This window comes from Lepisma saccharinum, chromosome 1, assembly GCF_977018435.1.
Source record: "Lepisma saccharinum chromosome 1, izLepSacc3.1, whole genome shotgun sequence".
Taxonomy (NCBI): Eukaryota; Metazoa; Arthropoda; class Insecta; order Zygentoma; family Lepismatidae; genus Lepisma; species Lepisma saccharinum.
In genome coordinates, this window is record NC_139229.1 from 54469344 (window position 1) to 54488831 (window position 19488).

At 40.4% G+C, this 19488-nt stretch overlaps 1 protein-coding gene across 1 annotated transcript in view; it reads right to left on the reverse strand.

Moving 5' to 3' along the window:
• Nucleotides 1-2303: 2303 nt before the first annotated feature.
• LOC145995293 (ataxin-10) overlaps nt 2304-19488 on the reverse strand; it is an 83936-nt gene continuing 66751 nt past the window's right edge. Inside the window, exons 6-7 of the mRNA XM_083131894.1 lie at nt 5941-6004; nt 2304-2555 (exon numbers count right to left, since the gene is read on the reverse strand). Coding sequence (XP_082988020.1) covers nt 2377-2555; nt 5941-6004 — 243 coding nt within the window. The 3' untranslated portion in view covers nt 2304-2376. The remainder of the gene's footprint in view (nt 2556-5940; nt 6005-19488) is intronic.

Below are 19488 nucleotides of genomic sequence, written 5' to 3' on the forward strand. Positions count from 1 at the left end.
CAATTTAATTACTAGTTAGGTGGAAAAATAACTGAATTTCAGGTACTAATTTTCTAACGTAAGTAGTTTACAGTTATTGTTACTCGAAAATGTTACTGTTACTTCCAAAGTCAGCTGCAGAACAAAAAAGTATATTTCGTGAAGAACTGTGAAACAGGACTTCGGACATTGTGCGGAGGCAACTTGTGTAAAATTGTACATAAGTATTATGAAACGAACAAATAATCACTTTGCTGCTCGTTTACCTTTATTCCTGGTTTTCAAATAAAGGCCTCCCCGATGGCGTAGTGGTAACGTCGTCGCCTTGTACTTAGAGGTTCGATACATGGTGGAGGTGCATTGCACAGTGGTCCGGATCCCACTTTAAATTGTAGGTCCAGTCCTGATTAGCCTATCTGTGCATAAAAGGACTTAAAACATCAATTCAAGGTTTTCAAATAAATAATTTTCTTATAGTATAGTAATTTGAGCTTTAATTTTCATTTTAACACTGTTAAGCCTTGTTTCCATGTTAATAAAACATTAAAATGCTGACCAAGGAAAACATTTATACAGTATAAAAGAAAATATACATAACAACGACCCTGTTAAGGTGGAAACGATACGCTTTTATGTATATTTTCTTTTATACTATAAATGTTTTCCTTGGTCAGCATTTTAATGTTTATTGAATTTCCATCTTCAGTTTTCTTCCAATATTGCGAATAAGAACTTTTGCAGGTTTTAATATACCAGAAAATATTATAAACTAAAATATTATTTGGTCTTATAGTCATCCTGAGAAAATGGAACACCTTTTTGTATCAACTGGAATTCTGGAAGAAAAATACATTAAGAAACTGAAATTTACGGCCTTGTGGAAAAATGAACATTACGAATTTTAAGCATTTTTCAACAAAGTTTATAATTGAAAAAATTGAAAATGTGTTTTATCTTTAATTTCATTTTACTAACATAGGGTGCGGAAAATAATGTCTCGCAAATGGCGTTTCAACAATGAAAGCACGGTGCGTTGCGTTGCGTTCTACCCAAGAATATTTTGAACGGTCACTCCATACACAAGAAAAGAACTTCGCTGGAGCAAGCGATCGAAAACAAGCCTTTGCGCAAGTAGTGACACGAGATGGCTCTACCAATGAACACGTGAGAGGGAACGGGGGATAGCGGCTGAAGTTACCAGCTTTCACAGCATCGTGTACTTCACTCTGCCCACTTGATTCCCCCCCCCTCCACCTTCTCTGTCGCTATATGCAGCTTTTTGCTACAGCAGAGATAGACGGGACAGAGTATAAAGTCATCAATCAAAGGTAGAAAGTACCGTCATACAAAATAAAGTGTACAGTCAACTCAGCTTTTGCTTCAAACGAATTCACAAAATGTTCTCAATTATTTCGATTACTGTCCTCACTTGGCCCATTTCGTGTTTGAATTAACTACACTTATTATTGTATTTTCTTCTCTGCGTTCTAAATATTAAAATAAATACTTAATATAAAACAACGGATTTTATATTAATATTTAACTACACTTATTATTGCATTTTCTTCTCTGCGTTCTAAATATTAAAATAAATACTTCATATAAAACAACGGATTTTATATTAATATTTCGACTATTACTGCCTTCCACTGATGATATATTGCTTATTTCTGTAATAATAACATATAACTAAAATCTCATGATTATCAATTTCCCTGATTTACTACTATTTTTTAATCCACTAACTTACCTCTAACCAATATGGCGTCATCTCACATAGAGTACTCTAATCGACTAACCTGTATGTTATCTACCTTGGTTATATTTACGCGGAGATCTGGCAACATGGCCATCGGTTGCTATGACAAACGGTGCTGCCATCTGTTATCGAAAAATTACCACAAATTTGCCTTTAGTACGGCCTTAATTTTAGGTCACCGTGCAAATATCATTGTAAAAGAACATCTCGGTTGCATTTTATGCATGGAACACATTCTAGAAGTTATAGTTTTGTTATAGATACGTTTTAAATAACTGAAACTGTAACTCGTTCACTTTTAAAAAGTGACTTTCCAAAATATCGCTACAAAAAGTGTTTTGTTTTCTAACTTCCGAACAATAAACATAAATATTGGCCCGTCCCGCAAGCTAGGATAATTTGCAGAAGCATCCCTCCATATACGCACTGTCTTGATGTTGATCCATACAAGCATCCTCCCACCTATCCCCAAACTCGAACAAGGATCCCCCAGATAGGAATTTCCACTTCGAGCATTGATGATAGGAACTTAGACGACAACGACAAGGAACACAATATAAGCAATTGATATGCGAATAACTTTATTGAATACAAAATAAGCAAAATAAGTTACAATCATTATCACAACGCAAGGACATTTATCTGTTGAAAGGGGCAATGGTTATCTTCTCTCCGCTACTTTCAAGAGTGAGGCCTAGCTCGTGTAGAACGGCAGAGTCGACAACACCTTCCCGAGTCATAGTAGCAATCACGGCCTGGTTCTTTAAGTTTTTCTCGCACAGGTTCCTCACGGCTAGAATTACCCATTGGATGATGACTGGGCAAATGTTAAGGAACATAGATCTTTATCCATGACACTTCATTTCACGATGTGAATTAACAGGTTGCCAAACTCGGTCAAGAAATACAAGTTGTGACAAAAGGTAAAACAAACAGGAACAGCCTGAAACGTACACTCGATGGTTATATATATACACAGGGTGTCATTTTAATGGCGCCCACGGACCACGGAAACGTATAGAGGACATCAAAACAAACAACATTTCTCAGTGACATTATTCTCGTTGGTGCGTCGTTTCAGCGCTACAGTCGTTCAAAAAAGCCCGTTTTGCCGCCTGAATGCTGTCAACCACACACAACATTTGATTGCATTTGTGACGTCATATCCCGTCGTGAAGCGATGCGTTCCAGGGTTGCCAGGAACACACATATTCTATGAAAACTGACATAGCTACAATCAGCCACATTATGCACCGTAAAACAAAACGAGAAAACACGTTCTGTAACCTAACAGGAACTAAACAAACGATACGAAAAATGGTAGAAAGAAAATAGAATTCAAGTGGAAGTGGTCATATCAAATTTTGTCTCACCTTACATGTCAAATATTTGCAAATCTAGGTACTAAGTTGGCATGTACAGTGGGATCCATGAGTATTACAGTGCAAATTGTCCATGACTATTTTCATTAATTTCTCTTGCATCCTATGTGCTTTTAGGCAATGGATTTTTATGTATGATGGAGCAGAAGTTACGAACATCTTCTTTTGAGTCTTCTTTTAATTTTTGAAGCTTTTATTGGGTCAAATAAAGTGTACGAACATGGTGATGGACAATTTGCACGGTAATACTCATGGATCCCACTGTACAATTTAGTCTACCCACTTCGTCCTTCTGATACTAGTTGTCTATGACACACTGAGCAGATGACAAGATAGAAATTAAAGAACTCAAAATTCCACAGGTAAGTAACACACAATATAATGTTATTTAGGGCATTATGAGGCAAGTGGCAAAAATTGTTGAAAATACAGGGATATAAGTAGTAGTAATACAAGGTCTCCGACGACTGTGTTTATCTATGCACCGGATACACATGTAATAGTTTGCAACTGTGAACAGGGCACTATATTCGCTTCTGATTCATCATTACATTGTTACTGTGGTTGTACGTGTTTAACCGTAATGTAACAACGTGAACCTCGGATACTTCCGTTATCAGCACAAAAGTACCACAAGGCATCTGGACACAAACCTGTAGATGTCAACCTTGCAACGAGATTTGCACCTATTTGACATGTAGCTGGGCGTAAACAGCCACATGTAAGCTGGAAGTTCAATAAAATTTATTGTTGTTGATATTTGACATGTAGGCTGAGACAAAATCCGATATTGACACTTCATTTTCAATACGTTTTTTACCATTTCTCATATCGTTGGTTCACTTCCCCCTTCTCCTGAGATGACTGCTGATCTTCTGGCTGGTAGGCTATGATGTTCGGTCTACTGGACGCGTTTCTCGCTTCGTTTTACAGCTAATAATGTGGTTGGTAGTTTGGCATTTTTCACAAAATTTGTGTGTTCCTTGTAACCCTGCCGTACGCCGTTTCGCCGCAGGAAATTACGTCACAGATACGATCAAATGTTGTGTTGGATTGCCAGCATCCAGGCGGCAAAATAGTCTTTTTTGAAGGCTGTAGCGTCGAATCGACGCACCAACGAGAAAAATGTTACTGAGAAAAGTTGTTTGCTTTGATGTCCTCTATACAAAATATATTTATATCCTGCTTTCTTACTAAATCTATCCTAAGCCCCGTCTAGTTCTCTGCAGTGTTTGACTTTCTCTGGACTCGCATGTCTAGTTGGTTACACGGTGCAACACCGACTCGTCCACTTCGTTGATTTGGTGCCACGTAGTGTATTTGGTGTATGCGCCATTTGCACTAAGTTCTGGAGCGGTGTACGGTGTGGTGTATGATCACATGGTACATGGTAACCAATCAAATAAACGTTGAAAGTAACAGGCAGGCACTTGTTCAATCTTCTGAACTTGAACACCACTATTCTTGTGTACAGTGTCTACTTGGGTTGAACACAGTTTCCTTGTACCAGAAGCACCTGCTCTACAGCGTGTCAAAAAGTGCAGCGAAGTAAACAGGATTTTAAATAATGTTAAATGAAAAGTGCGTACTATGAGTATCGAAACTGTTTTATCGTAATCATGTTGTTTTTTTTTTTTTTGGCCTCTTTAGATTAATAGCGACGATGAGCTTATATGATGATTAGATGGGATTAATGAAGGGGTATGCAGATGAACATCCGTGGCGTGGTCATGCCTCGAACCCGGGAACCTTGAAGGAGTGAGTCAAGTAATCGATTGTAATCATGTTAACACCCACTCTTATAATAATAAATATTATACGAATAATATACAGCTTAATCAAGATACGAATGCCCCCGGTAAACTCGCGGACTAAAGTGTACAGCATCCTCTCGTCCATTTTCACACAATTTGGCAACGCAAGTGCACGGAAACAATGCAAGCACTTATCTTGGTCAAGCTGTATGCTACTGGGTGGTTCTTAATCTTTCAGTTAGAACATGTATCACTGACATACTTGCGACACGCCAGGGCTTAGTTCAATATTTGAAGACCTAAAATGCATCCAATATTATTTTACAGTTGCTCATCAAGGGTCGTCTATTGCAATTATCTATGTCACTACATTATACTATTTTATTGTACTACTACTACTGCTAATACTGAAGAGAAAAATATTTATCTCGAGCATATATACAATGAACCGATGAATATTTGAATATATAGACAAGGACGCTTCGTCTGTTGTGCTCTCGCCAAGTTACAGAACAAAATATGGAGCAAGTGAACTCTATTACCGTTAATATTGACTGATACATACAACCAATTTGAATAAAACACTAAAAATACAGTTAGATTTTTACCTTTAGTGTGCCATTCAACATTTAACTTCAAATTCTGTTTATTTCTTAATGGAGAGTCTATTTTCCTAGAACCTTCGCGATAAGTATAAACAACTCATAACGTTTCCAGACATTGCCATCCTCTTCGGATCCGTGGGTCACATGTTAAGAACCACTGATACGTATTTGTCATATTCAATTGTTTTCGATACCAATATTGCCGGCCCCCGTGGCGGAGTGGTTAGCACATCGCGCTACGACGCTAGGGGTTTCGGGTTCGAATCCTAGCCTGGGCATGGATGTTTGTGAGTGTCCATTCATCAATTTCATCACATCATCACTCATCCCCATCTTCGCAAATTAGACAAAAGTGGCACCAAAAAGCGAAGTAAACAATCAATCGATACGAATTTTTTTTTTTTCACAGAGACAAGTCATCTGTAACACTACCAATTAGATGTGTAGACTGTAAAGGATACATGGATTCCTTGCATCAATATTACAGCAATCAAGCAGTACTGGAATTGCATCTAGCTCTCGAACCTGTAAAGGGAAAACGTTAGCAACATTTAGAAAACTTTGCACTGGGACACTTGTATTCTGCAAGTCCTGGATCAGCTAGAATGCACACAGAAAAAAAAAAAAATATTCTCAAGGAAGACTTACCAAACCTGTACATGTATCATTGACTGCACGTTTCCGGTGTCCTATCTTGTTCTTTAAAAAGTCAGTGCATATTAGTCCAATTGGAAGAAACATTACCGTTAGGATACTGAAAAACTTCTATATGGTAGAAGTGAGTCGTTCACTTTCATTGAACGCATTAACCTTGCTAACATCTCTATAATTCGATTTTGAAAAATGGGTTAAACAAGATATTCATTTAAATTACAACGTTTCAGCTATTCTCACGATGCTTTCGTCAGATAGAATGAATGAATTACGTTAACTGAAGCTTTATTGTAAGTTATAGTTGTCGAGGGGGCAGGGTAGGAATTAGATGGTCAATTCTATCCGGATATCGGCATTATCCGTAGTTGTATTGTTTATCCGTTTTACGGACTATCGACATATTATTTTATTCCTCATATTTGTATTTCATTGTATGGATTTTCTACAAACCCTTCATCAAATCTGTACTATCCGGACATCCAGGTTATCAGGATATCCGAATTATCCGTTGCATCCGAAAAAGGATATCGGATAATTTGAAATCCGGATAACCGTTAGCTGGATTTTGTGGCAACCCTAGTAGGAATCACCATTCTGCACTCGGCTTAACCCGCCTGTAGGTAAGGCCATCGAAGGCTACCAAAACACACTAAGTATTCTTTTGTTATTCTTTTTAATGCACTAAGGGGGGTTTCAGACCGAAGCGACAAGTGTCGCTCGGACTGGGCCGTTTTCTCAATACCATGCATTGTGTCAACTCGGTCTGCTGGTCGCACATGCGTAGTGAATGATTGCTTGAAGGCTAAAGGGGGCCCATGTTGCTTGTCTCTACGTTGTTGCTTGTCGCTTCCGTCTGAAAGCTCCTTAACAGGAAAATAGGCAGTTTTATACCGAAGCGATACAAGCCGCACATGTCGCTTGTCGCTCGCGTGACGCTCAGACTGGGCCGTTCGCGCATCCGCGACGAATGCTTGCTTGTGAAGTGGCCCGTGTCGCGTACCGCTTCGGTCTAAAATCTTCTTTAGGCACGACAGAATTTATATATTGACTGTAGTACCTTGAAACATACTTCTGCATTGAAAGTTGTTCATGAGAACAAAATAGACCTTTAAGGCTATTTCCCAGCTGGCAAAACAAAACTACTTCGAGAGCGGTATAGGTGGGTTTCATGTGACGTCAGGATGCGCACAGCGGCCATGTTTGCGATCAATTTTATTTGTTTTGCAAGGAAATATCAACCACATAGCGTTCGTTACATATGCACCAACTGAAAGTTTGTTTTAAATCAAGAATGTCGTTAGTATATCCCTCTCGCCCGCTTCAATTCCGTATGCTTTCAAGAACTGGCCTCAATCATGGCTGTTCGAAGCCACAATTCAACAGTTTGTGACGTAGGTGTACACACCTATCAGAAAGCTTCTAGAACATTGACGAAATTGTTCTGCAGTCGACCGATATAATATTGAAAAATGGTGTTACATAGGGTGACCAGACACATACATTCAAAAAAGAGGACAGAGCATGGCAAAAAAGGAGGACAAAGTCATAAAAAAGAGGACACCGCAAAAAAATGGCACCACATTGCCATTACTCACAATTTAAGCAATAACAAAAAAATCTTGCCAACGCCTTGCTCACAGATACTTTTCAAGTGATCTCTTTCAATAACTTCCTCTTACCAAAGCAAAGAAAGCAATCTCCTAATATGTTATTTAACAAATGACAAAGAATATCTACAATTTGAAGCACATAATTTTACTCCTTTTCTAATTCTTGGGTATTAGAATGAAATATCCCCACAAGTGAATGCAAAACAACTAAGATTTATTTTAACTTATTTCCAAAAACCGAATTAAAATTTTAGGTAGTTTAGATTGTCTCAAGAAATATGATTTTAATGCCAGGAACATTTCTAGCACTCTTTCAACAGCAGGGGAAAGTAACAGCCACCTTACACTTATCTCATATTCGTTTCTTCCATCCTTTTAAAAAACCGGATATTTTCTTGCAAGATCATTGTTGAATTTACACTTTTGCTTCCTTATTTCATGAAAGTAAATATTACTTAATAATCAAAATTTTCACTACGCGTTTCTGTATCGCCTATGTATAACTCGAAAAGGAATTGGCCGATCTCCGTGGCGAATTGGTTAACACACCGCGCCACAACGCCAGGGGTCCCGGTTTCTAATCCCGGGCCTGGTATGGGTGTTCTTTGTGTCTGTCCCTTCATCAAAATCGTCATATCATTGCTCATACCCATCTTCGCGATTAGCCAAAAGTGGCAGAAAAGCGAAGTAAAATAAAACCAAATCAATCAATCGAAAAGGAACTGCACAGACTCAGTCGTTAGAGCGTCTGACTACCATGCGAGAGAGAGAGAGGTTCGATCCCCGGCGGCGGAGATCCGGGATTTCTTCTACCTGTTCAAGCGGCTCCGACGCTCAGCCAGGGTCGTATGAAGTGAATACCTGGAGGAAACTCTGGGGGGTAAAGGCGGCCAGGGGCTGACACATCACCCCCACCTTCGGCCGCGATCAAGGAAGTGTGGGGCCCTAACTCCACACCTCCTATACGTCTTCATGGCGTGGTGCAAACCACAGGGGAGCACTTTACTTTTACAGACTACGTGCATTCCTGCAGTCTCAAAGGGGGAAGCAACGAGTTAGAATAATACTAATGACTAGGGTGTGGAATTTTGCCTATTTTATTTATTTGTAGTAAAACACAGGCTTTAATGTTTAATGTTCGTTTCATGGTGTTTCTAGTCCAAAATCGCAATTTTATAGTGTCTATAAATGCCTTTTTCGAGGGTTAGTACCTATTTCGCTTAATCGTGCCAAAAAATTTGTTATTCTGCAATTTTTGCATACTTCAGGTTTTTATTACGTGTCTTTGGCTTTCCCTACATTGAAGAAGGCTTTGTTGATGGTATCTGGTATACGCCAGATTTGAGGCTCTCAATTGGACCACTGTTTACATTTTTTTGTTACAATGATGCAAATTTTTTTTCCATCGTTTGTTCAAATGCGCACATTCGTTAGCACAAGCTCTTTTTGTGAGAATTACTTTAACTGACGATTCCCCACAAATGTGAATTTCGATCAAAAGAGTATTAATAGTTTGTTAATCGTTAGCGCACTTTTATGTATAAACTGAAGCTCTAATACAGTATAACAGTATATTGTAAAGAGAAAATTGAAATAAGTTCACATTCATTACCCATTTTATTTATTTATTTATTTTTAATTTTAGGGTGTCTATTTCCGTATATTTTTTAGTATATAGTAGCTTTTTAAGTGGCGATTTTCGTCATTTTTGTGCTTATTTGAGAGGTTTTTAGTGCCTATAAATCCGCACCCTACAAATGACTCAGTCGGGAAAGTGATCGTGTTCGGCTCCCAGATGCTAGGTGAGCATTGCTCGAACACTTAACGCACCCCAAGTGATATGATGATCGTTATGTGTGGAAGCTATGGTCGATGCCATACTCTTTCCAAAAAAGGAGGACATTTACCGATTTCTAAAAAATCCGCTCGGACACCGGACAGACACCTAAAAAGGAGGACATGTCCGGATAAAAGAGGACATCTGGTCACCCTAGTGTTACATGCTTTCATTGCACTGTTGATAGTTCAGAAGTAGGACTTCCAAACTTTATAAACTAGTGTAATAACATTTGGGGTGCCGTATCGTAACTCGAGTGTAATTCGACTACGCACAAGGCAGGGAGATTGACCACACTGTGCAGTGCACTACCATTTGGGATAGCTACTCAGGATGCAATATTTTTTTGAAAACAGTGCTGGATCAAAGGAATACGTGAAGAGAATACCATCAGAAGGAGAAGCGAAGCAGACGTGGGACTCGAGTACGAAGCCCATACGTTTCAACTTCACTGCAAATGATATACGGACCGCTTGAGCCACGACACACCTCCTCATGGTTCATTACGAGCAAGCAAATCCACCCAAATCTGGGTGTGAGCCGCAGGATTCAGATTATTGCCTTCCACGAACATGTGGACGTGCTGTGGTTTCTTAAAGGTCAGGAAGTAGCACGCACCGAAACACGATGCCCCGATCCACAACGCACACAAATTGCATTAAGCTCAATTCATATGTACATAATGGAGATGTTAGGAATGCATATCCTTGTACTGTTATAGAGAACATTGAAATCAAGAAGTAAGGAGCTAGGTATGTGCATGCTAATTTTACTACGTACTAATGTCCGATAATGGTTTTAGAAATCAGACCTTTACACACTTCTAGTTTCTTTCTTTCAAAAAGGAAATTTGAGCACCCTCCCCCCCCCCCCGCCACTATAAACTAGGGATAGTACCGAGATGTTAGGAAATATCGTCTCACTTTCTTTATTTTCATTTCTCTTGTCTGCCACTTTCTGATTGGTGTGGAAGATGAAATTGATGGAATAGTGCCTTCCGAAAAGGTCAGTCACCCCATTATACCAAGTCTCTTTTCTTTAGGCCGCTTTATGCACATACAGGCTAATCGGGACTGGACCTACAGTTTAAATTGGGATCCGAACCACTATGTGCCTCCACTGAGGATCGAACCCAGGCATAAGAAAAGTTCTCCTAAGTAAAAACTGTCATACTATGCGACTTACATTGGCACACCATACCAAGGAAATACCGAATTATTTACAGGTAAATTACAAACTGTGTCCTCCTTCGTGGCCGCGCGGTCTAAGGTGCTGCGCTTTGGGCTCCGACTACAGGACCACACGGGTTCGAGTCCGCCTGGGTTCAGTCTCTGTGTATAGGACCGGTGGCAACCCACCATCGTGAGGAAATTGGGGAGCTACGAGTGAGTAGCGTTACCCGGTCTCGGAAATCTCCTATAACAGAAGGGGGTTCGACGTGCTGAGCCCACGTCACCCCATTAGTGGTTGAAGATCTCCACATCTCTAGATAGGATGGTGGGAGGGAGACTGGCAGTCAGGAGATAGGCCAAGGCCCTTCCAGGGCTGTAGAGCCACGGGTTATGTTATGTTAAATTACATAGTGTATATGTTATTTAATTCATATTATTTAAGTACGTAGGCCTACTATTTTACACTCTGTGTTCCAGACAAGGCCGATACGGTACTTGTTATGGATCCAAACGCCAGAACCTTCGTTATTCTAAACCCAGACTTTACAGTCTCTAGTCTCGTTCTCGGCCCGAGATATGAATATCTGTCTCGTTCGCGCCTCGAAATATATACAGGGTAACACCAAACAGACTTTCACAGCATATGGAAATCATTAAAGTAAACGACTTTTCGTAATAATGTTTCCTGAATGCAAGCAACCACGCAACACGCGTTCGCAGGTGTATTGCAAGAAATAATGCTGTTAACATTTGAATAGAAAGGTATATCCCAGTAGTGATCCAAAGTTTGACTGATTAATTTTACTTTGATTTTTGTACCACTTTTGGCTAATTTTCGAAGATGAGGATGAGTGATGATATGATGAAAATTGACACTCACAAACATCCATGCCCAGGCCGGGATTCGAACCCGGGACCCCTGGCGTTGTAGTGCCATGGGGCCGGCTTACGATCCAAAGTTTCAAATGACATTTGTCCTCAGAGTAATACATGTTCAGCTAATGCTGTTACTATTGTTGTTGTTATGATGATTACTCCAATGGACAGGTGATCAGATATAAATACTGATGGATAACTTTGCAATTACTATGAACAAAATATACAACATATATTATCACTAGCGTACCAAGCACCTGAAACTTCTTCATATTACGCAGTGCTCGAAAAAAATTCTTCAAAGCTAGGCGCCAGGAAACCACCACCTACTAGCAATTGTGCATACTACAGTATGTTTCAAAAGTCGCGCAATTCAAACTTTGAAAATGTATATCATGAAAATCGTAAGAGATATTTACACCGGGTTTTATGCACTAAGCTAATCCTGTAGGCTATCACTGGGTTCATAAATTTATGTTAGCATCTATCTAAATAAAAGCAATTACATTATTTACAAATACATTAATTTGCTGAAAACATCTGCGAACTGATTTTCAACAATAAATACAAACTCTTAAACAATTTGTGGGATCATTTGTTGGTGTTTGACTGGTTGTAAAACCGTCGCTTTGTGAGGTACAGAAGAAGCAGGGCATTTTTATCGGAAAACCTCTTGCACATGAGTGTAAGAATGAGTAGTAAAATACTCTTCAGCAATGAACACGCACTGCTCCAATAAATACGCCATGCTGAATCAATTTACAAAACAGGCACAATAGCTGCCAAAGTGAGCGAAGAGAATTCAATGTAACCAGGGGCAGTCTAGGATTCTCTCAAGAGTCCAATTTCTGCACAAAATCTTGATATTTCACGTAAATGTATAACCAATACTTAGACACATGTTGCATGCGACTGGTGGCAATATTTCGACCTGCTAGTGTTGCCATATACGGAGATATGTCCCAAAAATGGCACTTTTCACTCAACCCCTAAAATCGCCAGTTAAAAATTCATCAAATGCTGCACATGACTAATATTGGTCGCAAAATACAGACTGACATGGCATCAGTCATCAAATGTCTAATTATGACCCTTCGATAATTTCTTACATATTTTTCTTACTCAGAAGTTCATTTTTGGAAAAAATTGAATGCTGCCTTCCGTCCGTTATTAATTTATATAATTTTCTGTGCGGAGAAAAGTGATAATTTTAAACATTGAAAAATATCTCAATGGATGAGGCTTTATAATGCAGAAAACCCGGTGTAAATATCTCTTACGGTTTTCATGATATACATTTCCAAAGTTTGTGTTGTGCGACTTTTGAAACACTCTTGTATGAGATGCTGAGCATCACGGTATTCAAAACATCGCTAAATTATTTGAGAAAGCAGGAAATGGGGTGTTGGGGGGACAAAGTGTAACAAATTGTTACTGACTCTATGAAATGTTCACAACGTTGATAAAAAAAAATCATTTGCTAACTTACGCTGTACTGCAATTTGAACTTAGAATCATCAAAATTTCTTACATACAACCTTGGTGACAATGAAGTTCGACCAGAAAGGAATACGTGATTAAATGCACAGAGGCATAGGCGGTGGAATGGGTGACCCGCAGAAGTGACGCATGTGTGTAAGAGGAGGCGTGTGAGCAGGCAAGAATCGTGATCCCAGCATGTTGCACCCAAGGTCACGTAAAGAACGAAAACGGGGAACTATACACGTGACATTGAACTTCGACCAGGCACCAGACCCATACAGAAAATTACAGATAGTGGCGCATTCGACAGAAGCATGACGTCACGGACACGATAAGGGAGTCCGCCGTATATAAGCGCGTGCTGTGCACCGAGGAACCGCAGTGTATCATCACCATGGCCAGGGGCAAACCTATTGACAACACCATGAGGAGAAGAGTGGTGGAGTTGCAACGGGATGGACTCAGTGAACGGGAAATAGGGCGCCAACTGAACTTACCCAAGTCAACCGTCCACTGCATCATCAAACACCACCAAAATACGGGTACTACAGAGCCAGGTAAGGCCCCCGGTCGAAAATGCCTGCTGAGCGTGCGTGACCTACGGATATTTAGGCGCTATATCCAGACCAACAATCATGTTTCTTTGGCCGAATTACGACTGTGGACTCGAGAACGGTTTCACATTGAAGTGTCAACCAGAACCATTCGCCGTTACCTACAGCGATGCGGTTACCGAGTGTACAAGGCGAAACGTAAACCCTTCCTTTCCATGTTGAACAAAGGCAATCGACTACGGTGGGCACGAATGTACCGGGGATGGACATTTCGGCAGTGGAACAGGGTTTTGTGGACGGACGACTCCATTTTCAATGTTGTGTACGGGAAAATACGGAAAACAGTCATTTGTCGGAAGGAGGAACAGAATGAAGCAAAATGTTATGCACGTCTGGTACAGAAACCTGCGTCAGTGATGGTATGGGGATGCATGATGGCATCTGGGGTTGGCCTGGGGTTGGCCCACTACACGTCTGTGAGGGCATTGTGAATGCACACGCCTATACACGCATACTGGAGCGGGATCTTCCCACAGTGCGAAGGCACCTGTTCCACAGGCGGCGTCTCATCTTTCAACACGACAACGCCAGGCCTCATACAGCGCGGCTGACAAGAGAATGGTTGACTCGCCATCACGTGCGAACTATGCCATGGCCACCATCGAGTCCCGACCTCTCGCCCATTGAGAATGTGTGGCGTGTTCTTAAGCGACGTGTGCAATAGAGGGGACCCACGACAGTGGCTGCTCTTATCGCCTGCCTGCAGGAGGAATGGTACCGCATCGATGTGGAATACCTTGAACGACTCGTCCGCAGCATGCCCCGACGCATTGCCACAGTTATTCGCCGACGGGGCGGCGTCACACCATGGTAAACACGATCCCCTCTAACAGTGGTCGAACTTCAATGTGACGTGTAGATGGACGAAAATGTTTTATTTTGTGTGGACACCATACATTGCTGCGTTGCAGCGGAAATTTATGTTTTCCTTTGTTCCATGTAGCCTGCTGAATAAAATATGTTCAGCATATGCATGTGTTCTCCTTCTTTCACAACGCACTCCTATATTTGTGACTGGTCGAACTTCATTGTCACTAAGGTTGTATTACAGCAAAAGATCACAGTCGCCAGGCTTAAATTTTTAGTCACCATGGCGACCGGGATTTTTCGAGCCCTAACATTACGTATATAATATTTAATCGGTTATAAGTTAGTTCCAACTGTGAATCACATTCTTGTTATCGGCAATAAAATATGGGACACCTAGATTATCAAATACTCGCTTCCCTGCAAGAAGTTGTGTGTTGCCTAAATCAACGGCGATAAGTGGATTTTAACAACAAATTTTCAAACACAAATCTATGATTCTGGTGAAAGGGCAATTTAGGCGCCAGTATCAATAAGATCCACCACACGAGAAGAAAACTCCGTAGTTCCCAGAGGCGGGTAGTTTGAGAAAGAAAGCAAATCATGAACTAGACCGAGGATATCAAACCAACCAGTGGAAAAAGTACTAGACTCCTGCGTTCAGAGTCCACAAAAATTGCTACCACTATTAAACAATTGGGGCTTTCTTAATTGAATGTGTGGCGTGAATCAGTTAATGAAAAATTTATTATAGTCACTACATCATCTGTTTTCTTACCTTTGAGTTGCTGAACCTAATAAAAACAACTTTCAAGATATACCGTGTAACATATCTTTCATAATAACTTTAAGCAAGTCTCACACGGTGGTTAAGTAGGTTCTCACTTCCCGACCCACCTCCGACTCGAAGATTTTTTACGTCTTCAGTTCGCGAAGGCAGCAAAAGGGGTCTTACACGATCGTTAAAATCGCATCTTTAAAAATGGCGACTGCACAAACACGGTATACCACTTCGCAAATTTAGATGCTAATTAATAACCGCTCAAGATTTGGGAAAATAATATTTTCTCTTAAAAGAATAACATTGGCATTGTTGAAAAATGTAGCACATATAACACATGGCAGTGAATGTCACATGTAACCCGTGGCAGTGGTGAATGTGAGTATAACATATGTTATTTCAAGTTTATATACCACTTTATGGACACACTAGCATAAAGTTGCATTACCCATATATTACGACAGAAGTTGTATATCCTAATAAAACCCTTCTCGTACGGTTTTGAAACATATCCCCAATACGAACTAGTCAATTAAATTACATAAACTTCACAACATTCAAAGTGTGAAAATTGTGTTGTTTATATTAAGTTACCATATTATATATTTCATTGACACTTCTTTGCTCCTAAAATACTTATTGTGAAATTTACTTTCAACACTAGCAGATTAATTTACTGCGATGTTACACACAGCACAGTCTATTTTTTCTTTTACAACCAACAAACCAGAGAGTACATACATACGTATGTATGTGGCTGTGTTCACTCAGTGTTTACTGTTTACTTCAAAATAGTATTCGCGTCGGTTGTGAAAGTAAAAAAACAGTATCACAGTAGGAAATTTAGACATATGAACTATTTATTTAAAACAATAATAATTAGTACTCTTCACTCAACAAATAAAATAATCGCCCCAATCAATTACATAGCTACAGCTGTTTTGGTCGAATCTTTTCTTTAAGTTGCCTTGAATAAACAGTCGAACATCTATTGCCTTTCTTCTTCTTCTACTTCATACTTCAGCTGGTAGTGCGCTCCTCAATTCTGATTGGTAGTTCTATGGTATTGACGATGGATTTAGAGACGGTTTCTAATTCTGTTGGGAACTGAATAAGAGAAAGATCTCACACGATCGTTAAGTAACGAAGCTAGATGACGATGACGAAGTGAGGACGTACCTAACTGCCGTGTGAGACTGGCTTTATTAAACCCCACCATTCATTCTCGGATACCCTGTATTGTATGTTGACCAGGCCTAGTTTAGGTCTCTTTTCGTTTCGATTTCAGAGTCCGTCTCGAGTTTTAAAAGTTCATCTTGGTACCACTCCTAATCCACTAGACTCAGACCAAAACGGTGGCACACAAATCAAGCACACAAAAAAGGAAAGGTATTTTACAATTCCACATGGTGCAGCATTCGGCGCGTGGACAAAGGAAAGAAGATCACAGCGTGTGCCTAGGCGGCGAAACCCCACCCTATGGCTTCACTGACATCATAGCCAAGTAATGAGGCGATCTGTGGACAGCTGAGCCAGGAGGGAGCTCTCTGATGGTGGTTACACCCACCAGTGTACACTCCCTCCTTTCCCTCTGACGTCACCGTAAAGTTAATTACATGTCGATACCTTTAGGGCCAATTTCTGATACGCTCTCAGCATGTCCATATGCAGAAGCAAAGCGTTAACTTTAGTATGTCCGGTGTCTTCGGTGGTGCAAGAACGTTTCTGATTAAAGAGGGGGACGAAGGTCACCTCAAACGTAATGTTGGATGCGTGGAGAACAAGCGCGTACTTGTCCCTCACTCCTTGGCATTTTTGTAGAAAACACTTTTTGAAATTTTATGTTCTCGTTTAATGAGACTTCATGCTAAACTTGCCTTGAACTCTTGATGCACTCAGTTATCTCCATTTCGAGTGAAACATTTTACTGAATTTATTCAAATATTGAACATTCAATTCGTTTATTTTTTAAAAAGGACTCCTCTAATCTACATTTACCTCGGAAATGAGCTCTGAATGAGAACTAGTCACTGAACTCCCAAGAAATATTTATGGGGAGAGAAAACTCACTTTCTTTTCATTACTACTACTACTAAAAAAAAAAAAAAAAAAAAAAAATGAACGTGAAATTAACTTCCGTAACCATACCAATTTGGAGGTTGCGGTCTCAATTTTATGAGGAAAGTAGAAAAACGCACGGAAATTATTGTATTTCTAGTTTGTACAAATAGTATGATACTTGAAGGAGGGATGAAAGAGAATTTCCCCTAGATTCCGATTCCTCCCTAAGGATGTAAATTTCTTAGCTCTTGGTAAAGTTGGGGGGGGGGGGGGAGAGAATGCTTCGAATGAAATTAGTGGAATAACTACCCCTCCCATTGATTTACTTTATTTTTCTTCACTTTTCTGCCGTTTTTGGCTAATCGCGAAGATGAGGATGAATTAGATGAGATGGGTGAAGGGACAGTCGCAAAGGTGGCGTTGTAATCAAACAGGATGGATACAATCAGTACAGAATTGTACATGCTCGTGACCAATTCCGAAATGAACCGGGGGTGTTCGAAAGAATTCGAAACTCAATGCGGAATCGTGTACAGTATTGCATCCACATGCAAGGACAACACTTTGAACACCTCCTTTAACAGGTAGCCTACGACTCGTACCGTACGAGTGTACAGTAATTGTAACATTTAACGTTTGTTAAATTAGAATGTTCAATAAAAGCAATGAGATCTCCAATGACTTTTCTTAATGTATTATTAGCATTTTACCAACTAGGACGACGTTTACAAACAATGAAGTCAGTGGCGGCTTGTAACCACACATTCGCAATTATCTCGAAAACTGCTCGTTTGCGGACCCATGTTTACTGAGACTTTTTTGCTTCTATTATCGTGTTCTTTCTACTGTTTTCCACGAGACGGGACAGGCTGTTTAAAATTCGAGACGGGACGAGACGGCTCCTGAAAAGTCTCGTCTCGTCTCGAAAGTCTCGAAAAAATATAAACAAAATAACTAATCAATTGCAAATATTTATTTATTCGGAATAAAGCATTTTCTTTGAAAACCCAAAACAGCTTGTATTACAGGAATACAGATCTGTAAGATTCCCCTTCGAAAAATCCTAATTCGTCACACATTGTCCGTAACGAATTTGCCCACACTTTAGCCTCGTGTCCCTGTATCTTCCTACTGAAATTTCCTCAGAATACCTTAAATCTAGAAACTATCTGCTATCCCAAGAGCTCTCTTCATTCATCCTTGCGCAAAACGATCCGGAGGTAGTCACTGCTATTGTTTTCTACGGCCCTGTTCCAGCCATACTGGCGACAATTTACGGGATGTGGGGGAAAGGTCATTTTGGAGGCGAAGTGATCAGCATCACACTCCGGCCGCTTTTGCCCTTCAGGATTGCCCCCATGCACCCATTCATATGAGGCTGTTGAGCTCCGGAGCTACTTTATGCGGGGACATGCGGAATAATTCCGAACTTTATTCACCCACTCCGGGATTCGAACCCGGGTCTCCCGCCTGGCAATCAGACGCCCTAACAACTACACCACCGCGGCTCTAAAAAGCTAGTTCAATTAGATACTCTGCTTTGACGTAACGAACATAAAATTGCCTGAAGTCATAGGAGTAATAAGCGACATGCGACAGCAACAAGTGTCGCTTCGAAATGAACCCACAGTAATAAATGCAACCTTCCGAACGGAAGCGACTAGACCGGCAAGCGGCACGTGTTTTATTTGTCGCTTGCGTGTCGTTAGGACTGGGCCGTTTTTTAATAGCTTGCATTGTGTCGCCTCTGACTGTTGGTAGTGAATTCACAGTGAAAGCTTGCTTATAGACTAAGGGAGATTTCACATCGAAGCGACACGCGACCCGTAACACGTTTCCCTTCAAGATTTCACCAATCGAACGCAGGTTTATGCTGCCTGCCATGCTCCTACGCTGTGAAACGTTGCTGTTGATTGACTCGTTCCAAAGCAACGTGTGTCGCGTGTCGCTTGTCGCTCCGGTCTGAAATCTCTCTAAAGGAGCGTGTGATACTTCCGTATCGCTCGTTGCTTTGGTGTGAAAACCGCTTGTCGCCTGTCGCTTCAATTTGAAAGCTATATTGTGGAAATTTCACACCGAAGCGACAACCGACACGTATAATTCACACCCAAGCGA